The 19,733-nt window shown below is 41.0% G+C and overlaps 1 protein-coding gene across 1 annotated transcript; it reads right to left on the reverse strand.

Annotated features, from left to right (window-relative positions):
- Positions 1–1,670: 1,670 nt before the first annotated feature.
- Positions 1,671–18,445, reverse strand: LOC138975581 (spermidine synthase-like). Its single transcript, XM_070348305.1, has 8 exons — positions 17,789–18,445; positions 12,558–12,678; positions 10,023–10,115; positions 8,063–8,216; positions 7,506–7,589; positions 6,388–6,533; positions 5,119–5,241; positions 1,671–3,713 (listed from the first exon to the last, which is right to left on the reverse strand). Exons 1-8 carry the CDS (start codon positions 17,923–17,925, stop codon positions 3,687–3,689), a joined length of 885 nt encoding a protein of 294 aa, XP_070204406.1. The 5' UTR covers positions 17,926–18,445; the 3' UTR covers positions 1,671–3,686.
- Positions 18,446–19,733: the final 1,288 nt, after the last annotated feature.

Here is a 19,733-nt window from a genome sequence, read left to right on the forward strand (position 1 = left end):
TCTTTGTGCGTTGATATTTCTTGACGGTCCAAGAAGGCATAAGGTTAATTACAAATTTAAACTGTAACCGGACTCAAGCATCAAAGAAAATCCAAATGGTACGTCCCAAAAAATTAGACTTCAATCGTGCAAGTGTGTTTACTGTTCCGAGTTATATAAGAAGACAAAAATGCTGCTAAAAATGCTCCTACTTCTCCATACTAAAACAAATGTCTGCATGCAACAGCACATGTTTATATTCTGACAGATCCAACAAAATACTGCATCATGGTCATGCAACTTTTCTCGGTCACAAACATTTTGAACTGACACTTTGATTAAGATGGGTGTAGAATATGTAACAGATTTTGTGATTGGTCAGATTACCGGTTAGCAATTCTCAATGAACATCCGAAATCTATTACTCATTGAACATCTTTCTTTCTTTCTTTATTTGGTGTTTAACGTCGTTTTCAACCACGAAGGTTATATCGCGACGGGGAAAGGGGGGGAGATGGGATAGAGCCACTTGTCAATTGTTTCTTGTTCACAAAAGCACTAATCAAAAAATTGCTCCAGGGGCTTGCAACGTAGTACAATATATTACCTTACTGGGAGAATGCAAGTAAAAGTAAAAGGAGAAACAAAATCCGTTAGTCGCCTCTTACGACATGCTGGGGAGCATCGGGTAAATTCTTCCCCCTAACCCTAAGCTGAAATGCAATACCAAAAACCAGCCTTCGTTGAAGATTGCTTGGCCAAAATTTCAATCAATTTCATTGAAAAATGAGGGTGTGACAGTGCCGCTTTAATTCAACTTACACAAAAAGCCGGATATGACGTCATGAAAGACATTTATCGAAAAAATGAAAAACAAGTCTGGGGATATCATTCCCAGGAACTGTCATGTAAAGTTTCATGAAGATCGGTCAAGTAGTTTTCTCTGAATCGCTTTACACACACACACACACACACACACACACACACACACACACACACACCACGACCCTCGTCTCGATTCCCCCTCTATGTTAAAACATTTAGTCAAAACTTGACTAAAAGTAAAAAGAGCGTGTGCAAACAAAACTGAGAGGATAATAGATGTGTAGAGATAACGTGGATCACATGACGTCAATTGATGTAGGAGTTCTTCTGAGCAATTTCTTTCTTTCTTTATTTGGTGTTTTACGTCGTTTTCAACCATGAAGGTTATATCGCGACGGGGGAAGGGGGAAGATGGGATAGAGCCACTTGTCAATTGTTTCTTGTTCACAAAAGCACTAATCAAAAATTTGCTCTTTCTTTCTTTCTTTATTTGGTGTTTAACATCGTTTTCAACCACGAAGGTTATATCGCGACGGGGAAAGGGGGGAGATGGGATAGAGCCACCTGTCAATTGTTTCTTGTTCACAAAAGCACTAATCAAAAATTTGCTCCAGGGGCTTGCAACGTAGTACAATATATTACCTTACTGGGAGAATGCAAGTTTCCAGTACAAAGGACTTAACATTTCTTACATACTGCTTGACTAAAATCTTTACAAACATTGACTATATTCTATACAAGAAACACTTAACAAGGGTAAAAGGAGAAACAGAATCCATTAGTCGCCTCTTACGACATGCTGGGGAGCATCGGGTAAATTCTTCCCCCTAACCCACGGGGGGTAGGCTAAGAGGAGGGGGGGGGGGGGGGGGGGGGGGAGTTGCCAGTGGTGGTCCAGGGGGAAGTTCCCCCTGGCGGGGTTAAGGGGCTCTGCCCCTTGTGGGGGGTCAGGGGGCTTTGCCCCCAGGCTGAAGCTGATGGGTAGGTCATATTCTGAGATAGGAAGCTGATGGGTAGGTCATATTCTGAGATAGGAAAATGATCGCTCCTTGCATGAAACGGCATCAAATAAACAATAATAAAAAATGTTTTAAATAAGTGAGGTACATGTTCAGGCTAAGGGGGGGGGGGGGGGGGGGGGGGGTTGCACAACCCCCATAACCCCCCCGGTAGTCCAACCCTGGTTTGATTAGAAATTGAAGAGAATTTCTCAATCTAATCTAAATTGGTTTCTTCCACACATAATTATGGATTCTGTCTGTTAGTTTAAACAATCAATAAGCATTATATCTACAGTCTAAATTAAGTAACACATACTCATTTTGCAACAGGCAATGTACCTGGCATAGCATTTTAAGCCATTTCGGCACGGGATGGAATGTAGATTTTGATTTGGTTGTGAGTATTCTTACCACACAATTAGTGAGTATCTGAATGAACTGTCCACAATATCAACTACACTTAATTACCATTGTATATATAAAACAAAACAAACAAAAAACAAGAAACAACTCCATGCAAGTCAAATAAAATCAAAAGACACAAAATAGGCAAATGAAAAATTGATACAAAATCTTTAGTCTACTTTACTCCTTCAAAGTCAGCCTTTCTTCCACACCCCCCCCCCCCCCCCCCCTCCCAATTTGTTTCACAGTTTAAACTTTAATTACTGTTTCTTCAAAACAACTTACTGGCAATGCACCATATTACATACCAATTTTGTTAAATGAAAACAGCACATCAGAGGTACATTTTAAACACAAGACTTTTCTGTTGTCACAAGTAGAAACTACAATAAATTTCACAATCACAAACAATAAGGAACACAATTAAATCGCTTTGGGCAAGTTCAGTCTGCCCATGATGAGTCTTTCGGGAAAAAAATCTCACTTGGAAATCATAGCAGTGGTGTCACCGCAATCAATTATGCATCAACATTGAAGATGAAAAAATAAAACCGCCAAACTTTCTTTCATCAACAATAAAATTCCCAATCCATAGCTGAAACATGCTCCAGCAACACAGAAAAATGTCCTGTTCAACTTTCTCAAATGTGCACAAAACTGGTCATTGTCAAGTCAAATCAAACACAACCCTGTATCAAGTATAGTAAAAACAATAACAATCCTCCTTTCAAAACAGCATGATCACTATTTTATCTTTAGAAATCACGATGAAGGATGAGTAAAAAAAAAATTCACATTTCTCAAACAACCATTCCAACCAACCCGGCACAAACTATTTCAACAATTTTGGTTCAGTCTTTTAGTGCCCAGTTTGAAATTTTCAGTACCAGTATAATCAAGAACACTTTTAAAAGTTATCAATCCAAAACTGGGATGGCCAAATCTTCTGCCTGATCGCCAAAGGCAAGTAAAAAATCCGCCGGGCTAGTTGAAACCGCCTGGCCCAGCTGGCCGGTGAAAATTGTGGTCAAATGCAAAATGTTTGGTTGTACTATCAAGTTTTAAAGCCATATAAACACTGCAGATGCGGGAACTTCTGTCTTCCGCAAAATCATTGCCATGTTCTGTTGAAACAAAAACTAGGCTCCTGTGTGTGTTTCACCGCTGTTTTAATTGTGTAAAGAAATCTAACACTCATAATTTTTGGTTGGGTATGTACCGGGCCAACAAATGTTCTGGCATGCTAGTTACTTTCTTGGCTGGCGAGTTAATATTTTGAGATTTGGCCATCCCTGCAAAACCAAACAAATTCTGAAATAGCACACTCTCAAACACTTGTCAACAGTGAGATATGGTGGACAGTTCCAAAAAGGGCAGCTTCCAGCACAATGGGTTGTAAAAAGCCAGCCATCGATGTAATAGCTTGATAATGTACCAAACCAGAGAAATACGAACACTATGCTTGGCCAAAGCCGATCATGTGTCGAGCACCTCCTGCAAATTCTGAAACAAACAAACAAACAAGTCGAGTAAGGCGAAAATACAACATTTAGTCAAGTAGCTGTCGAACTCACAGAATGAAACTGAACGCAACGCAACGCAGCAAGACCGTATACTCGTAGCATCGTCACTCCACCGCCCGTGGCAAAGGCAGTGCCCGTGGAATTGACAAGAAGAGCGGGGTATTCGTTGCGCTGAGAAGGATAGCACGCTTTTCTGTACCTCTCTTCGTTTTAACTTTCTGAGCGTGTTTTTAATCCAAACATATCATATCTATATATTTTTGGAATCAGGAACCGACAAGGAATAAGATAAAAGTGTTTTTAAATTGATTTCGAAAAAAAAATTTGATAATAATTTTTATATATTTAATTTTCAGAGCTTGTTTTTAATCCGAATATAACATATTTATATGTTTTTGGAATCAGCAAATGATGGAGAATAAGATAAACGTAAATTTGGATCGTTTTATACATTTTTATTTTTTTTTACAATTTTCAGATTTTTAATGACCAAAGTCATTAATTAATTTTTAAGCCACCAAGCTGAAATGCAATACCGAAGTCCGGGCTTTGTCGAAGATTACTTGACCAAAATTTCAACCAATTTGGTTGAAAAATGAGGGCGTGACAGTGCCGCCTCAACTTTCACGAAAAGCCGGATATGACGTCATCAAAGACATTTATCAAAAAAATGAAAAAAACGTTCGGGGATTTCATACCCAGGAACTCTCATGTCAAATTTCATAAAGATCGGTCCAGTAGTTTAGTCTGAATCGCTCTACACACACACACACACACACGCACACACGCACGCACATACACCACGACCCTCGTTTCGATTCCCCCTCGATGTTAAAATATTTAGTCAAAACTTGACAAAATATAAAAACCACAGGATGAATCTGATTCCCTCTCACTTTCTTACTTTTAGAAATGTCAAGCTTCTGAATGGACTCGGGACTTAATTTTGCTTTTTTAGGAGGTGTCAGTGTTTTACTTTACTTATACAAGACTACCTCCTGAAGAAAAGCTTCTACCTTTTTTTCTCGCCCCTCCATATACATGTATATATATGTGACCCTCCACCACGGAATGAGTCGCATGTCACCTCGCGCGGTTCTGCGCTAGGCTTAATATAAGTCCGGGGGGTGTCTGGTAACAGTGTGAGGGTCACCTTAGTCACAGGCTTATAACTCAAAAAGTTTTCGCTCTTTACTAAAACGGTTTTCACCACTAGATAAGAGCATTAAAAACTCTTTAGGACAATGTAAAAATATGAAAATCATGCAAAGGTGACATGCGACTCATTCTGTGGTGGAGGGTCACATATATATATTTTTTGTGTGTACAGATGGCAGTCATCACAGCTTCACAAGTTCACCAATACCCAAATTCCTTGGGCTCACCTTTTTGATAAAAAACGGCAGTACAAAAGAAGCCACATGAATTTCAGGACTGTAGTACTGCATGTTCATTTTAATCAGCTCTGCGTCTGAGTACTGCCGCAAGGGTTGTACCAGCTTGGCTTTCTGCACACAAAAAACAAAAGACATAAGAGAAAACTGTGTTTAAAACTTCTGTGCAACCCATTATGCTTCTGTCATTAAAAAGGGACTTTCACCAATAAACTGCATTAATTCACTCTGGAAGTTCTACACTACTCGTCATAAAAAACTATACAGATGCGTTTGAGGGCAGATCTTTCTGATGAGGCCGTTTATTGTAAAACCAATTATATGACTGGAAAGGCCGTTTATTCCCCTAACTTATTCAGAAAACAGATTGAGTTTACATGATGTAGTGTCGATACAGTGGAACCTACAACACAGACACCCCCCAAAATCAAATTCGCAAAATCAAGGTTCCCGCGTTAAAATTGACAAAAAAATCAGAACTGCTAAAACAAAACATGTTTAGCATGTCCTTAGACAGAACAATCAAATCTGCATCCAAAACAGTCAGTTTTGTTCACATATTTGGTCTACCATGGACGCTATGGCATGCTGAGCGGTGTAGGTGTCAATCCTCTCAGCAGGCATTAAAGGCAGTTTTTGAAGCCATTTCAGCGGGTAATAACAATAACAATAACAATAACAATAACAGCACTTTATTGTCCATTAAAATATTACATAAAAATGGAAATTTTTCTTCGGCACACCCTGCCTGCCTGTAAACGATTATAACAACAATTGTATAGGACGACACACATAAAACATAAAACATAAAAGGGATACAATCAAATATGATATTGCACTATGTGAATTTACCCTCTCATATCACAGGAGTTGGGTTTCACAGCAAAGTAATCACATTACAATATTTCACACACACCTTCACATGTACACATTGTTTGTTTTTTCCCAGCCGACCAGCCTCTACGTGATGCGAGAAGAATTTAAAATGGTGACTGCAGAAGGCAGGAATGACTTTTTAAACTGGTTTTTGCGTGCCAAAGGGACCTTATAATGAGACAAACAATGCTACATTTGAGTAACTCACTAACGCATTGCCTTCAAACTTTCGGAGATTTGTGCTAACACATGTCGTAAAGTACATAAGGAATTTCAAGTCATTTGAGATATCAGTTCTGCTGTAATGCAACATACTTTGAGCTTTCCATAGTTTTAGCCATGTTCAATATTGACTTAGATTCTTATTCATTATGGTGTACAAACCGGGTCAGAGCTGCAAAGCATATATCCCATCTGCCCTCCGACGTAGGTTGGCGTGTTTCCAACAGCGTAGGCCACTCGGGGAAAGATGCTGCGACAGTCCTTCAACATGCGCTTGATCAGCGGCAAGTCGAACCACGTGGTTTCTCCTGAACATAAAAAGTCATCGCTAATTACAACAGTACAGTGTACCCACCTAACCCACCATATTCTCTGTGATTGTTTATTATGTTCTTTTTCCATCATTTTTTGTAAGCCTAAATCCAAACAAAACAAGAAGAGCAAACGCTCGATCGAGTCACTTTCGCAGTTCTGAATATTATATGAGGCATCAGATGGACAGGAAGAAATTGCTATTCACAACACAATGAGTCACGTTCACATAAAATTTGAGCCCGGTCACTTTTATAGTTTCCGAGAAAAGCCCAACGTTAAGTTGTGTGTTGCCGAACAGAAAAGGCTAGTTATCTCCCTTGTTTTTCTGATAACGTTCGTAAAAGGCTACAGATGTAAATACTTTGATGTAAAGAATAATCCTACAAAGTTTCAATCACATCCGATGAACTTTGTCAAAGATATAAAATGTCTAATTTTTCCTTTGACGCTGACCTGTGACCTTGAAAAAGGTCAAAGGTCAACGAAACCATCGTTAAAGTGTAGAGGTCATTGGAGGTCACGACTAAACAAAATATGAGCCCGATCGCTTTGATAGTTTCCGAGAAAAGTCCAACGTTAAGGTGGTGTCTACGGACGGCCGGCCGGACGGCCGGCCGGACGGACGGCCGGCCGGACAGACTAACACTGACCGATTACATAGAGTCACTTTTTCTCAAGTGACTCAAAAACGCAAACATCTATTATTCTTCGTTTCAACTTGTTGCTCACATATTTCTGTGCGTGTGTGTGTCAGTGCGAGTGTTTGCATACATGCTTGCCTACCTTTGTACGTATGTGTATATGTGTGTGTGTGTGTGAATAATGTGTGTGTGTGTGGGTGCATGCATGCCTGTGTACGTGTGTGTATGTGAGTGAGTGAGTGAGTGAGTGAGTTTGTGTGTGGAGGTCTGTATTATACTATTTGCATCTCTCGGCATGTGTGCGTGAGTGCTCTTCGGGCGTACCTTGACAACACATGATGCCATCAGACTTCAAAGCATTCTTCATGTCCTGGTAAAAAGCTTTCTGATACAGACCCTCCGCCATACCTGTCAAAAAAGACAAATGGTTTCATCAGTAGAACATTAATAAGCAATTATTATTATTTTATGCCTGTTTACAAAAAGAGACAATTAAAACGACCCTGTAATATATAGTCATCAACGTAAAATTAGTCAGCTCAGCTGATGCAGGGGATTATGTTTTGAACAATGCATTCACCCCAATTCACACTAGCCAGGATACTATTCGTTCAATGTTGAAAAAGCAATCGGACTTTTTGTTTTATACAATAAATGTGTTTAGTACTAGTAGCGAGAACAAAAACAAAAGGAGCTGAACAAATATATCACTATGGATTGTTCCCTGTAACAATGCATTCACACACATTTAATACGTTACCAAGCAACCAAAAATGTAGCAGAAGGTACAGTTGAAATGGTTTTGAGCAATTCCAACACTGAGTGCTTTTGTAAGTTATATACATACATGATAACCATCACTACATAAACAGCCAACTCACCGATGGGATCTGGTGCGTCTGTTATAATAACATCGAATTCACCGGGATGATCCTTCACATAGGCGATGCCATCACCAACATGAATGGTGACACGTTCATCGTCTAGGCAACTGGCCATGCTTGGCAGAAATTTCCTGCAGACATCAATCACTTTCTGAAAAAAAAGAAAGGAAAAAACGCTTAAATGAGGATATTTCATATGTTAGAATGATCATGCTGCAGATCTGAGCTGACAAAATTAAAACAGAAACATGCAGTATGGTTTGAAGCGCATTAAAGATGACTAAAACATGTTTGTAGTTTAAGCCACTGATGATGTTGGGCAGGGATGTAGCTCAGTCGGTAGCGCGCTGGATTTGTATCCAGTTGGCCGCTGTCAGCGTGAGTTCGTCCCCACGTTCGGCGAGAGATTTATTTCTCAGAGTCAACTTTGTGTGCAGACTCTCCTCGGTGTCCGAACACCCCCGTGTGTACACGCAAGCACAAGACCAAGTGCGCACGAAAAAGATCCTGTAATCCATGTCAGAGTTCGGTGGGTTATAGAAACACGAAAATACCCAGTCTTGTGTGTGGCGCACGTTATTTGTCAATGCAGCACCGCCCTGATATGGCCCTTCGTGGTCGGCTGGACGTTAAGCAAACAAACAAACAAAAATTCAAAAGGGGTCATATATATAGACAGATGGTCGTTAGAGAAAAGTGGATCATAATGGAAAGACATTTTTATCAGGGTTTCTTTGGGGTGGTCGTAATGTGCCGGTGGTCATTATCAAGGTGGTCACGACAGCAGGTTCGACTGTACAATCAAAACTTTCTGCTGCATGTGGCACCCTGCAAACCATCATATGCAATGCAAAAACGTACCGTCAGGGGTGTAATAACATTTGACTTGGTTCCCCAGATTTCATATAATTAGTAATAACACCTCTGTTTAAGGTATCATTCGTTTTAGGACCTGGTTCCCAAGATCAGACATGGGTTTTTGACATTCTCATTTTTACTGAATGAATTAACAGTGAGGAAAGCTGTGGCTTAAGCTAATTCTTTAATGCTGATTTTGACCCTTCTGTATAAATCCTGTAAATGTATGCAAAACAGAACAAAATGAACAAAGACCAATGCCACTAAACCATGATGGATGTCTGTACAGAGGAATCCCCTTTTTATGACCTCCAAATTAATCCATTGCTCTTGCTCCATATTGTTCCTCCCGTTTGTATTGTTTTCGTCGGGGCCCGGTTGCTGCGCTAGGTAGCACTGAAATTGGGCGCCAGGGCAAATCGCGTAAAGCAAGCTTGCCCACCAACCCACCTATGTTTTTATTTCCACATGTATACTATCCACTTTATCTTTCACTCTAGAGAAATTAGGTGCACCAACCAAATGAGGGTAGTTGCCCTGTTCAGGGATTTCCTCACTAACTTAAGAAGACGAAGAAGAAGAAGAAATATCTAAGAAAATCAGGTCTTAAAATGGAGGTAAATTTACAGAGGTTATGAACAGAACATCTGAAAAAATAAGGTCTTAAAAAGGAAAGTGTCTTAAATTGGAGGGTCTTCTTCTTCTGCGTTCGTGGGCTGAAACTCCCACGTACACTCGTGTTTTTAGCACGAGTGGAATTTTACGTGTATGACCGTTTTTTACCCCGCCATACGCCGTTTTCGGAGGAAGCATGCTGGGTATTTTCGTGTTTCTATAACCCACCGAACTCTGACATGGATTACAGGATCTTTTTCGTGCGCACTTGGTCTTGTGCTTGCGTGTACACACGGGGGGTGTTCGGACACCGAGGAGAGTCTGCACACAAAGTTGACTCTGAGAAATAAATCTCTCGCCGAACGTGGGGATGAACTCACGCTGACAGCGGCCAACTGGATACAAATCCAGCGCGCTACCGACTGAGCTACATCCCCGCCCATTGGAGGGTCTTACAAGAGAGGTTTCACTGTATAGTGTTTACCTGGTCTATTTCACACAACACAACACTCGACACGCTCTTGTACTTCAGCGCCTCTCGCACCACCCCTCCGTCTCCCCCACCGATCACCAGCACCTGAAAACAACAATCAAAAATGAGAGCGTGACAGTGCCGCCTCAACTTTTACAAAAAGCCGGATATGACGTCATCAAAGACATTTATCAAAAAAATGAAAAATACATCTGGGGATATCATACCCAGGAACTCTCATGTAAAGTTTCATGAAGAACTGTCTAGTAGTTTTTCTGAATCGCTCTATACAGACACACACACACACACACACACACACACACACACACACACACACATACACCACAACCCTCATCTCGATTCCCCCTCTATGTCAAAACATTTAGTCAAAACTTGACTAAATTATGTAAAAAAGGTTATGTTGTGAAATAATGATACATGATTGCAGTACAAGTTTCCCCCAAAAGAGTAATTTAAAGAACAACACAGACACTTTACCCAGATATTATATGAGAATAAAAGTCGATTTTGCAGACTTATCACAAGAATAGTACTCTTCTCTGACATCCAGGGGACACAGCAATGCATGGTTTTTCGCCAATAAAAAGCCACATACACCTGTGTTAATTAAAAACGAACAAATAAAAAAAAATAAAAAAGAGTAAGCGACCTACCAACCTTATTGTTTTTGGTCTAGTCATCTGAAAATAACTTCTTTTTTTTTTTAGCGTCAAAGCCAGCGTGCTATTGACTGAGCTATAGGTCTCCGCCCCGATCGTAACATGTGGGCATGCAGAGTGATACACCAAGGTTAGAATACTGTGGTCAGAGTACAATGTACATTTATCATTATGTGTTCATGTAACGCACAGTTTGAATAACCACATACCTTTTCTTTAATTGTGGTGAGTGAGAGAAATCTGTGTTGACATTGTGTGACTGTGTCAATAGAATTATTATTTCTAACGCCTGTATTGCGTGGTAGGTTGTCATCATAGGTATGACGTAGGTGTCAGGGTTTCGTCATTCAAAGGCAGGGGTGTCAGCTTGTGTCTATTGGTTACTTCTGCGTGTTAGATTTGAATGAAACACACAGACTATGCATTTGTTTGAATATTCCTGAATGGGGAATGTTTAGTTTTGTTCTTAATAAGTTAAATTAGTTTAGATCGTATTGATAAAAGAATGTTTGGGTTGGTGATGCATAATCAAACAGCGTCATATAGGGCCCTCTCCCCCCTTCCCCTTTTCCCGACTAAAATGAGTAAAAGTTGAAATGAACTCGCCCAACGTTGAAAACAAGCGCGCACTTGTGACCTGGACTGGCAGAGAAAAGCATGTCAAGCTTTGCCGGAATTTGTATGCATTGTGGAATTTTGTGCATTTGGAAGTGAAACAGTGTTTGGATTTGTGCCTGTGCATAAGCTGTGAATCATGGATTGGATTGTGCATCTGTGAAATAATCCTTTTCTGGGAATGTGCCACTGTTTGGGGAATCCGTGTGTGTTGGTGTGTACCAACTAGACTGATCCAGTGATGGAGTGTGTGATGGCTGTATTTCCTGGATTTTATTAGCCAGCCAGTAGGGAATGCTGTTGTGAACCAGGGAGTTTTGTTTGTGTAGAGAGATGATGTAGACCAGGTGAGAATAGACCTTTTGTTTCCGGTACACCTTTGGAATTGGCACAATAATTTGATGTGTAACTAACAACAGAAGAGAAGGCCAATGATAAGATTGAGAAAACCAAACATGCATGATGTATCTTAATACTGGAACTTGAATAATTGTAATTGTGGTTATGATGACTGTGTGAGATGATACTTTGATATGAATTGTCGTTTCGGTAATTACTGACTTTGCTTTTACTTTTTGTTTTCCCAGCCGAGCAGACTCTTGGTGGGATAGCGTGTTTATTACCGTGTTTATTATCGTGTTTTTTCTAGAGCGTGTTGTGTGTTGGTAGAGCACACACTAGTGACTTTATAGTGTTGTGGCAACAGAACTTTTTTTGGTAGTAGAGATTTGACTCAAGCTATTTTTGATTTGAGTGCGGAGTATGTGTTTCCACCTTTTTCAGACTTAGTGTTGAAAGTGTTCATTGGAAAAGTAGCATTAGTCTGACAAACCTATTTTTAACTTTTATTTTAAATACTTGGTGATTGTGTGCATGTGTGTTATGCAATAAAAGAGGACAGAGAACATTCAGCAATTTATTCATCAAACTTTCATTTTTAGTGTATTCTCTCCCTCTCGCTTCTTCTAACTGCCACCACCCGCATGCGCTCTACCACATAATAAACAGATGTAAGAAAGGGAAGTAACTTTTGGCACAAACAAAACATAAGCAAGATCAATATACAGTGGAACCCCCCCACAATTTAAGACTCCCTAACTTGTAAGACCCCAGCTGTTCTCTCAGATTTTCTGTTCATATACCATGGTAAATTTACCCCCATTTAAAGACTCCCTCCTTTTTAAGACCTAATTCTCAGATTTTTGGAGGCCTTAAAAGGTGGGTTCCACTGTATCCAATTCAGTAGACATACTTTCTGTGGATTTGGATGTGAGTTGAGTGGCAGGTGGGCGATCATCTCCTGATAGGTGCGCTCATCTCTCTCCGTGCACTGAATGATTCCGTTCAGAACCAGCACCACGCCAAAACTTGTGCTGAAACATCATAAAAGACACCACAAATGAATACAGAGAAAAGACACATAAACAAATATATATATACATCTCTTACACTCTGTTTGCTGTGTGTGTGTGTGTGTGTGTGTGCAGGGTGTGTGTGTGTGCATATGTCTGTGTGTGTGTGTGTGTGTGTGTGTGCAGTGTGTGTGTGTGTGTTTATATATATATATATATGTGTGCATATGTCTGTGTCTGTGTGTGTGTGTGTGTGTGTGTATATATATCAGACATGAGACCAGCAAATGTTCCAAAAGTAGGAAAGTAAGAAAGTGGGGTCCAGGGGCAACGCCGGGGTTCAGGGGGGCAAAGCCCCCCTGACGGAAAATGAATGTTAGAATTATAAAGGCCATTTTGGGGCCTCTCCTGATAGCAAAAAATTAGATCATGCCTTTTTAAAAAGCTATAAAAACCACAAGAATAATATGTTTTAGCATTTTAAACAAAAGTGTAATTTATAACAATCACACATACACAAAACTTACTTGAAAACTTTCAGAACCAACACATTTTTTCCACCAAGTCCGTATTTCACCACGCAGTGGCCGTTGTCGCACCACGTGCACACGGCCTGACCGGGAATGGATATCTTGGCGATACTGTCGCCAATGAGCTGGCGCCTTTCTTTCTTGTTGACAGCCAGTTGGCTTTCCACTTGTTTTTCACACTTTGGTCGTCGATCGTAAGAGCTTCCACAGCCGACAAAACAATATGGAATCCAGACGCCATGATGCTACCTTTTTCACCTTCGGCGTTTGGAGATCGGCAGCCAATCAAAACAACCCGCAAACCGCCATCGGTGAATAATTAGGCCTAGGCGATAATCGCCGGAGATCGACAGCCAATCAAACGCGACACATGACTCGATACTGCAATGGGTTCACGCGAGTGCTGGGGTACGAATGCACTGACTTCAGACGCAGACAGCTTCAGCTGAACGGTTCATACCACCACCCCCCCCCCCTTTTTTCTCAACGAATTTGCATCGATCTCAAGAATGGTCTGTGAGCTAAGGAAAATATCGGAATTCCGATAAAATTCGGACCAGTCCCATGTCTGATATATATATGTGAGCATATGTCTGTGTGTGTGTGTGCATGTGTATGTAAAAGTGCATGTGTATGTAAAAGTGCATTTCTGATCTTCTTTCCTCCTCCTTGTTCTCTGTCCTATATTCCTGTATTTATTTCAACGTCTTTTCTCAATCCTTTCCCATGCAGTTAGTCCATAACTTGTCTGCTAGACACCAACCATAAAGTTCTGTCATATGTATTCCTGTATTTATTTCAACCTCTTTTCTCAATCCCTTCCCATGCATGTTAGTCCATAACTTGTCTGCTAGAAACCAACCATGCATGGACAATTGAAGCAACTTGTTATCACTTGTTATGCAAAGCTAGTGCAGAACGTTTATGTGTAACTGTAACCCTACTCCTGCATTCAATTCTGTTGTAAGCTCAATAGCAAACACAGCAATACATTAGAGATCAGTGAAGTGGAAACCTGAATGAAAAACAAGTCGCGCAAGGCGAAATTACTACATTTAGTCAAGCTGTGGAACTCACAGAATGAAACTGAACGTAGTCCGCCGCTAGTGCAAAAGGCAGCGAAAGTGACGAGCCTGTTTGGCGCGGTAGCGGTTGCCCTGTGCTTTACTGTACCTCTCTTCGTTTTAACTTTCTGAGCGTGTTTTTAATCCAAACATATCATATCTATATGTTTTTGGAATCAGGAAGCGACAAGGAATAAGATGAAATAGTTTTTAAAACGATTTCAAAAATTTAATTTTGATCATAATTTTTATATTTCTAATTTTCAGAGATTGTTTTTAATCCAAATTTAACATATGTATATGTTTTTGGAATCAGAAAAGGACGAAGAATAAGATGAAATTGTTTTTGGATCGTTTAATAAAAAAATAATTTTAATTACAAGTTTCCGATTTTTAATGACCAAACTCACTCATTAGTTTTTAAGCCACCAAGCTGAAATGCAATACCAAACCCCGGCCTTCGTCGAAGATTGCTTTGCCAAAATTTCAATCAATTTAATTGAAAAATGAGGGTGTGACAGTGCCGCCTCAACTTTTACAAAAAGCCGGATATGACGTCATCTATCGAAAAAATGAAAAAAACGTCCGGGGATATCATACCCAGGAACTCTCATGTCAAATTTCATAAAGATCGGCCCAGTAGTTTAGTCTGAATCGCTCTACACACACACAGACACACACATAGACCAAGACCCTTGTCTCGATTCCCCCCTCTATGTTAAAACATTTAGTCAAAACTTGACTAAATGTAAAAAACTGAACTGTATGAATGTTTGCATGCTTCAGTGCCTACCAAGTTTTTACCTGCATAGTAACAGCTTGTACAGTGTGGAACCATTGGTAAAAGTTAATGTGGTATGGTATGCTTGAGTTGCAAATGTCGGTTGGCCTAGTGGTAAGGCGTCCGCCCCGTGATCGGGAGGTCGTGGGTTCGAACCCCGACCGGGTCATACCTAAGACTTTAAAATTGGTAATCTAGTGGCTGCTCCGCCTGGCGTCTGGCATTATGGGGTTAGTGCTAGGACTGGTTGGTCCGGTGTCAGAATAATGTGACTGGGTGAGACATGAAGCCTGTGCTGCGACTTCTGTCTTGTGTGTGGCGCACGTTATATATATATATATGTCAAAGCAGCACCGCCTTGATATGGCCCTTCGTGGTCGGCTGGGCGTTAAGCAAACAAACAAAAGTTGCAAATGTGGCACGTCAGTTTGAAATATAAACCAGTACAATGAATCCCCCTTTTAAGACCTTCACAAATCTGAGAAAATCAGGTCTTAAAAAGGGGTCTTAAAAAAGGGGTAAATTTACATCAGTACGTTAAAGAAAATCGGGTCTAAAAAGAAAGGGAGTCTTAAAAGGGGCGTTGCATTGTTTACAGCAGACAAACCTTGCCTGTTGAAATGCATTTTGTTTTAGATGTCATATACTGCTATTTTATGTGTTAATTTTGTGGTTTTGTCTTTGTGTAGGGTGGGGGGTGGGGGGGTCCTTTTTGTGATGATTTCAGTAATCTAAAAACACCGACACACTGATGGTGACACATGTAGTGATACAGACACATTTACACACAGACTAACAGTTTTACACACAGTGACACACACACACACACACTGAGCTCTCTCGCTCTCCCTCATGTACAGACAGACAAACAGAACAAACGCTTCATCTTTCCCGCTTTGTTTCCAGTTATTAAGACAAGCTGAAACAGGGACTTAGTCAAAACTATGTATGTGACAGTTATATTATCCCTTCAAAACAACAGATCCTCCCGCTTTCCGAAAGTGGTACATGTAGATAAGATTAAAAATTGCAAACTAACATGCACACAATGTCTCAAAGACTTTAAAGATAATGATTATCAACAGTAATACATGTAATGCAAGACACACTGATAGTGGTTCAACCTATGTCAAGCGAAGATAGGCTAGCATATTGGTGCACTGATAACGTCATTTACAGATTTCAAAATGACTACAAGTTATTTTGTTGAAATTCTGTGTAATCATTCTCAACCCAGATTTTGAGGTCTCAACATCAATATTTTAATATGAATACTGTGATATCCCCTTTAAATAACCCCCCCCCCCCCTTCCCCCTCAATTATTTTGTTGACATTCTGTGTAATCATTCTCAACCCAGATTTGAAGGTCTCAACATTAATATTTTGTCATGAATACTGTGAAATCCCCTTTTCAAGAGACCCCACGAGACGCCGCGAGGAATGCTAGGATCTAAGGCAAACTAAGGCTAGGTAGCTTTGGGGTTGCTCGCTTTGCGAGAAAAAATGGGATCGAGTGCATGGGCACTGTACATGCATCTGATCTAGATACTGTTTTTTCTGCTAGTGCTAGGGCATACAGTATTTGGAGATTCTGGGAACATGTTAATTAATTGTTTATGCTATTGCGCTTTGACATATATAATTATATTTGTGCGTATTTAAAGAGCAACATGCGATTCACCCTTCTTATGGACTAAGATAATTAAGATCGAGGCACAACTTGAAACGGTTTTGCAAACAAGAAAGAAGCAAAAAGTATATGTTACAAATTGAAATGGGGCCACAAGAAAGAATTGCCTTTGAGACTCAAAGCCGAGAGGTCTGCCAGTCCCTCTCTTCTCACCCATCTCCTGCCATGTGTTGCATAGCCTGAACCGACGCGCTTTTTCCCAGCCAAATTGCTTTTTAAGGCCTATGCAATGAATCTTATCGAGAAAGAGCGTGACGACAAGAAGAGACAAAATGATGCGAAATGTGAAAGAAAGTTTTCATACTTTAGCTTAGCAGACGATTCGGTCAATGAAATTTTCAGACATAATGCCGTTATGATGGGAATGTTAGCTGGGGTGGTCACTAAGACTTGAAAAACAGTGCATGGATCCCTCTGGTCACGTCGTAAACCACGCTGAGAAGACAGGGACACGCAACAAGCCATCGCAGTTCAAACACCGCCGCCATCTTGGACAGCAGTGATTGCGTGCCGCCAGCATATCCAAAAGCTGCACGCGGAGTGCCCCGTATTGCCCCGCGAGCGAGTTTCTTGCACTGCCCCAAGAAACCGGATTTTGAAAAGCGCACTGCTATTGCTTCGACGCGCTTTGCCCCAGGCAACTGGTTTCTGATTTGGGTATTTATGTGAGGGGGATGCTTCTGTGAAACATAACTACAGTTGAATGAACCTGTCTATGACGACCGCCCAAGGGCCAAGTGGCCGACCAAAAGTGGTCGTTATAGACATGCAGGTGGTTGCTATGGAAAGGGGAATTTCATTCATGAAAACCTTGTCGGGGATTGTTATGGGCAGGTGGTCGTTATGGACAGGTGCATGGTTGCCAAAGCAGCTCGACTGTATTTAAAAGACAACGTACCTACTGAGAGAGAGAGAGAGAGAGAGAGAGAGAGAGAGAGAGAGAGAGAGAGAGAGAGAGAGAGAGAGAGAGAGAGAGAGAGAGAGAGAGATCTTATAATGGTGTTGCTTCTTTTGAGGGAAAGCGATAACGTGTCCCCAGTGTCATTGTGCCATCAGCAGCCTCACCTCTTGAATACCAGAATGTCTTGAAAATCAGACTTCCCCTGGAACAGTATCTCCTCGATCTTGAGAGACACGCTGTATCCGGCCCACGACGAGTCCTCCTCCCGAAACCACTGGCCATCCACCCGTGAAGTAGACATCTTGCACCAATCGAAGACTGCTGTGTTCAGCCACCCGAAACTCGCGACACACTGGCAAGTGGCAGTAGACAGACAGGTACTTGTGCACTAACCTCTCACGGCAACGCACGTAAACAATGGCTCAAAAAACTGGATTTGACGCAAAGAGGCGTGTAGGACCAGCAACAAAGCCAGTGGCACTTGGATTTTCCTCTCAGAAATGGGTCGTTCAGACCAATCATCCAGAAGACTGCGCGATGCGGTAAGCTACTCGGACTCCCCCAGTCTTGTGTCGTTCGACGCTAGCTCACGATCGCTCGCAGCTGAGTGATGCGCGACTTGGGGATGCCGAGAATGATAATGTAAGGAAGGGACTGCCACATGAATAACTTATCGAGCAGACGCATGGAAACAAACTGCAAACGCGACAAGTGCATAGATATGAACGCAGGCGTGTTCGCTGGAGTTGCCCTAGCTTGCGAAGGGCACGTTACTGTCAGGTCGACAGTGAGAGTGATCGAACTTTGTGCAGGCGAAAACAATCATGGGCGGGGCTTAGCCTAAGTGAAACGAAAGTAGATATTGTGCGCTCTTTCCTTTTTCGTTTTTTTGTTTTTTTATGTCTATAGCGACCACATTATAACTTGAAAAGCAGCACCTCTGATGCACTACATTATCTATAGTTTTACGGATTCAGAAACCGGTATAATTCGAGAACATTGTCCCGGACAGAAAGCCCTAGAACTGAACTGAACTGAACTGAAATTTGAGGCTTAATTATTGTCCGTTAGGTCTAAATGCCAATATTGGGCATGATTGTTACATATGATATAAAAGTGGGGGAAAATGGGGTAGTGAAAGGACTGGAGGGTTTGGTTTTTTTTTTTTTTTTTTTTTTTTTTGCTTAACGCCCAGCCGACCACGAAGGGCCATATCAGGGCGATGCTGCTTTGACATATAACGTGCGCAAAACACAAGACAGAAGTCGCAGCACAGGCTTCATGTCTCACCCAGTCACATTAGGCCAAAAAAAAAAAAATTGTCTGTTTAGGGTAACCCGACCGACCCTATCGATTTGGCGCCGACCCAAAAACTTTTTTTTGATTTCAAAAAAAAAAAACGAAAAAAAAACGAGGTAAAAATGCTAAAAAGAGACATTTGGCGTTTCTTTCTCTCCCTTTCTCTCTGTTTTATTTATACGTTAGTTTTGAAACATGTATTCATCAAATATAAGAAGTGAATGTTCAGCCAACATAGCATTTACACACACAAAAAAAAAAAAAAAAAAAAAAAAAAAAAAAAAACTTTACCTACCTACCGACCCTACTTTTTTTGGTCATGTTACCCTAAACAGACAATTTTTTTTTTGTGGCCTTATTCTGACACCGGACCAACCAGTCCTAGCACTAACCCCATAATGCCAGACGCCAGGCGGAGCAGCCACTAGATTGCCAATTTTAAAGTCTTAGGTATATGACCCGGCCGGGGTTCGAACCCACGACCTCCCGATCACGGGGCGGACGCCTTACCACTAGGCCAACCGTGCCGGTGACTGGAGGGTGACGGGGTGGGTTCGATAAAAGTGTTAAAAACGTTACTATTAAGATTGTATACAATAAAAGCTAGATTAACTATTACCTCAAAATGCTTTTTTTTTCTTTTCTTATGGAGTCCAAGCCCAAGCCTATATTTGTGGCTATTTATACAACTTTGGGCATTGTTGACTGAGGCCTCTGACTTGGGAAACAGAGGTCAAAGTTGGATCAAAATGTAAACAATGTTACTGTGCTCACAGACTCACACTTCAAGCTGAATTTCTAAAAGTTCAA

The sequence above is a fragment of the Littorina saxatilis genome, linkage group LG9 (assembly GCF_037325665.1).
Source record: "Littorina saxatilis isolate snail1 linkage group LG9, US_GU_Lsax_2.0, whole genome shotgun sequence".
Lineage (NCBI taxonomy): Eukaryota > Metazoa > Mollusca > Gastropoda > Littorinimorpha > Littorinidae > Littorina > Littorina saxatilis.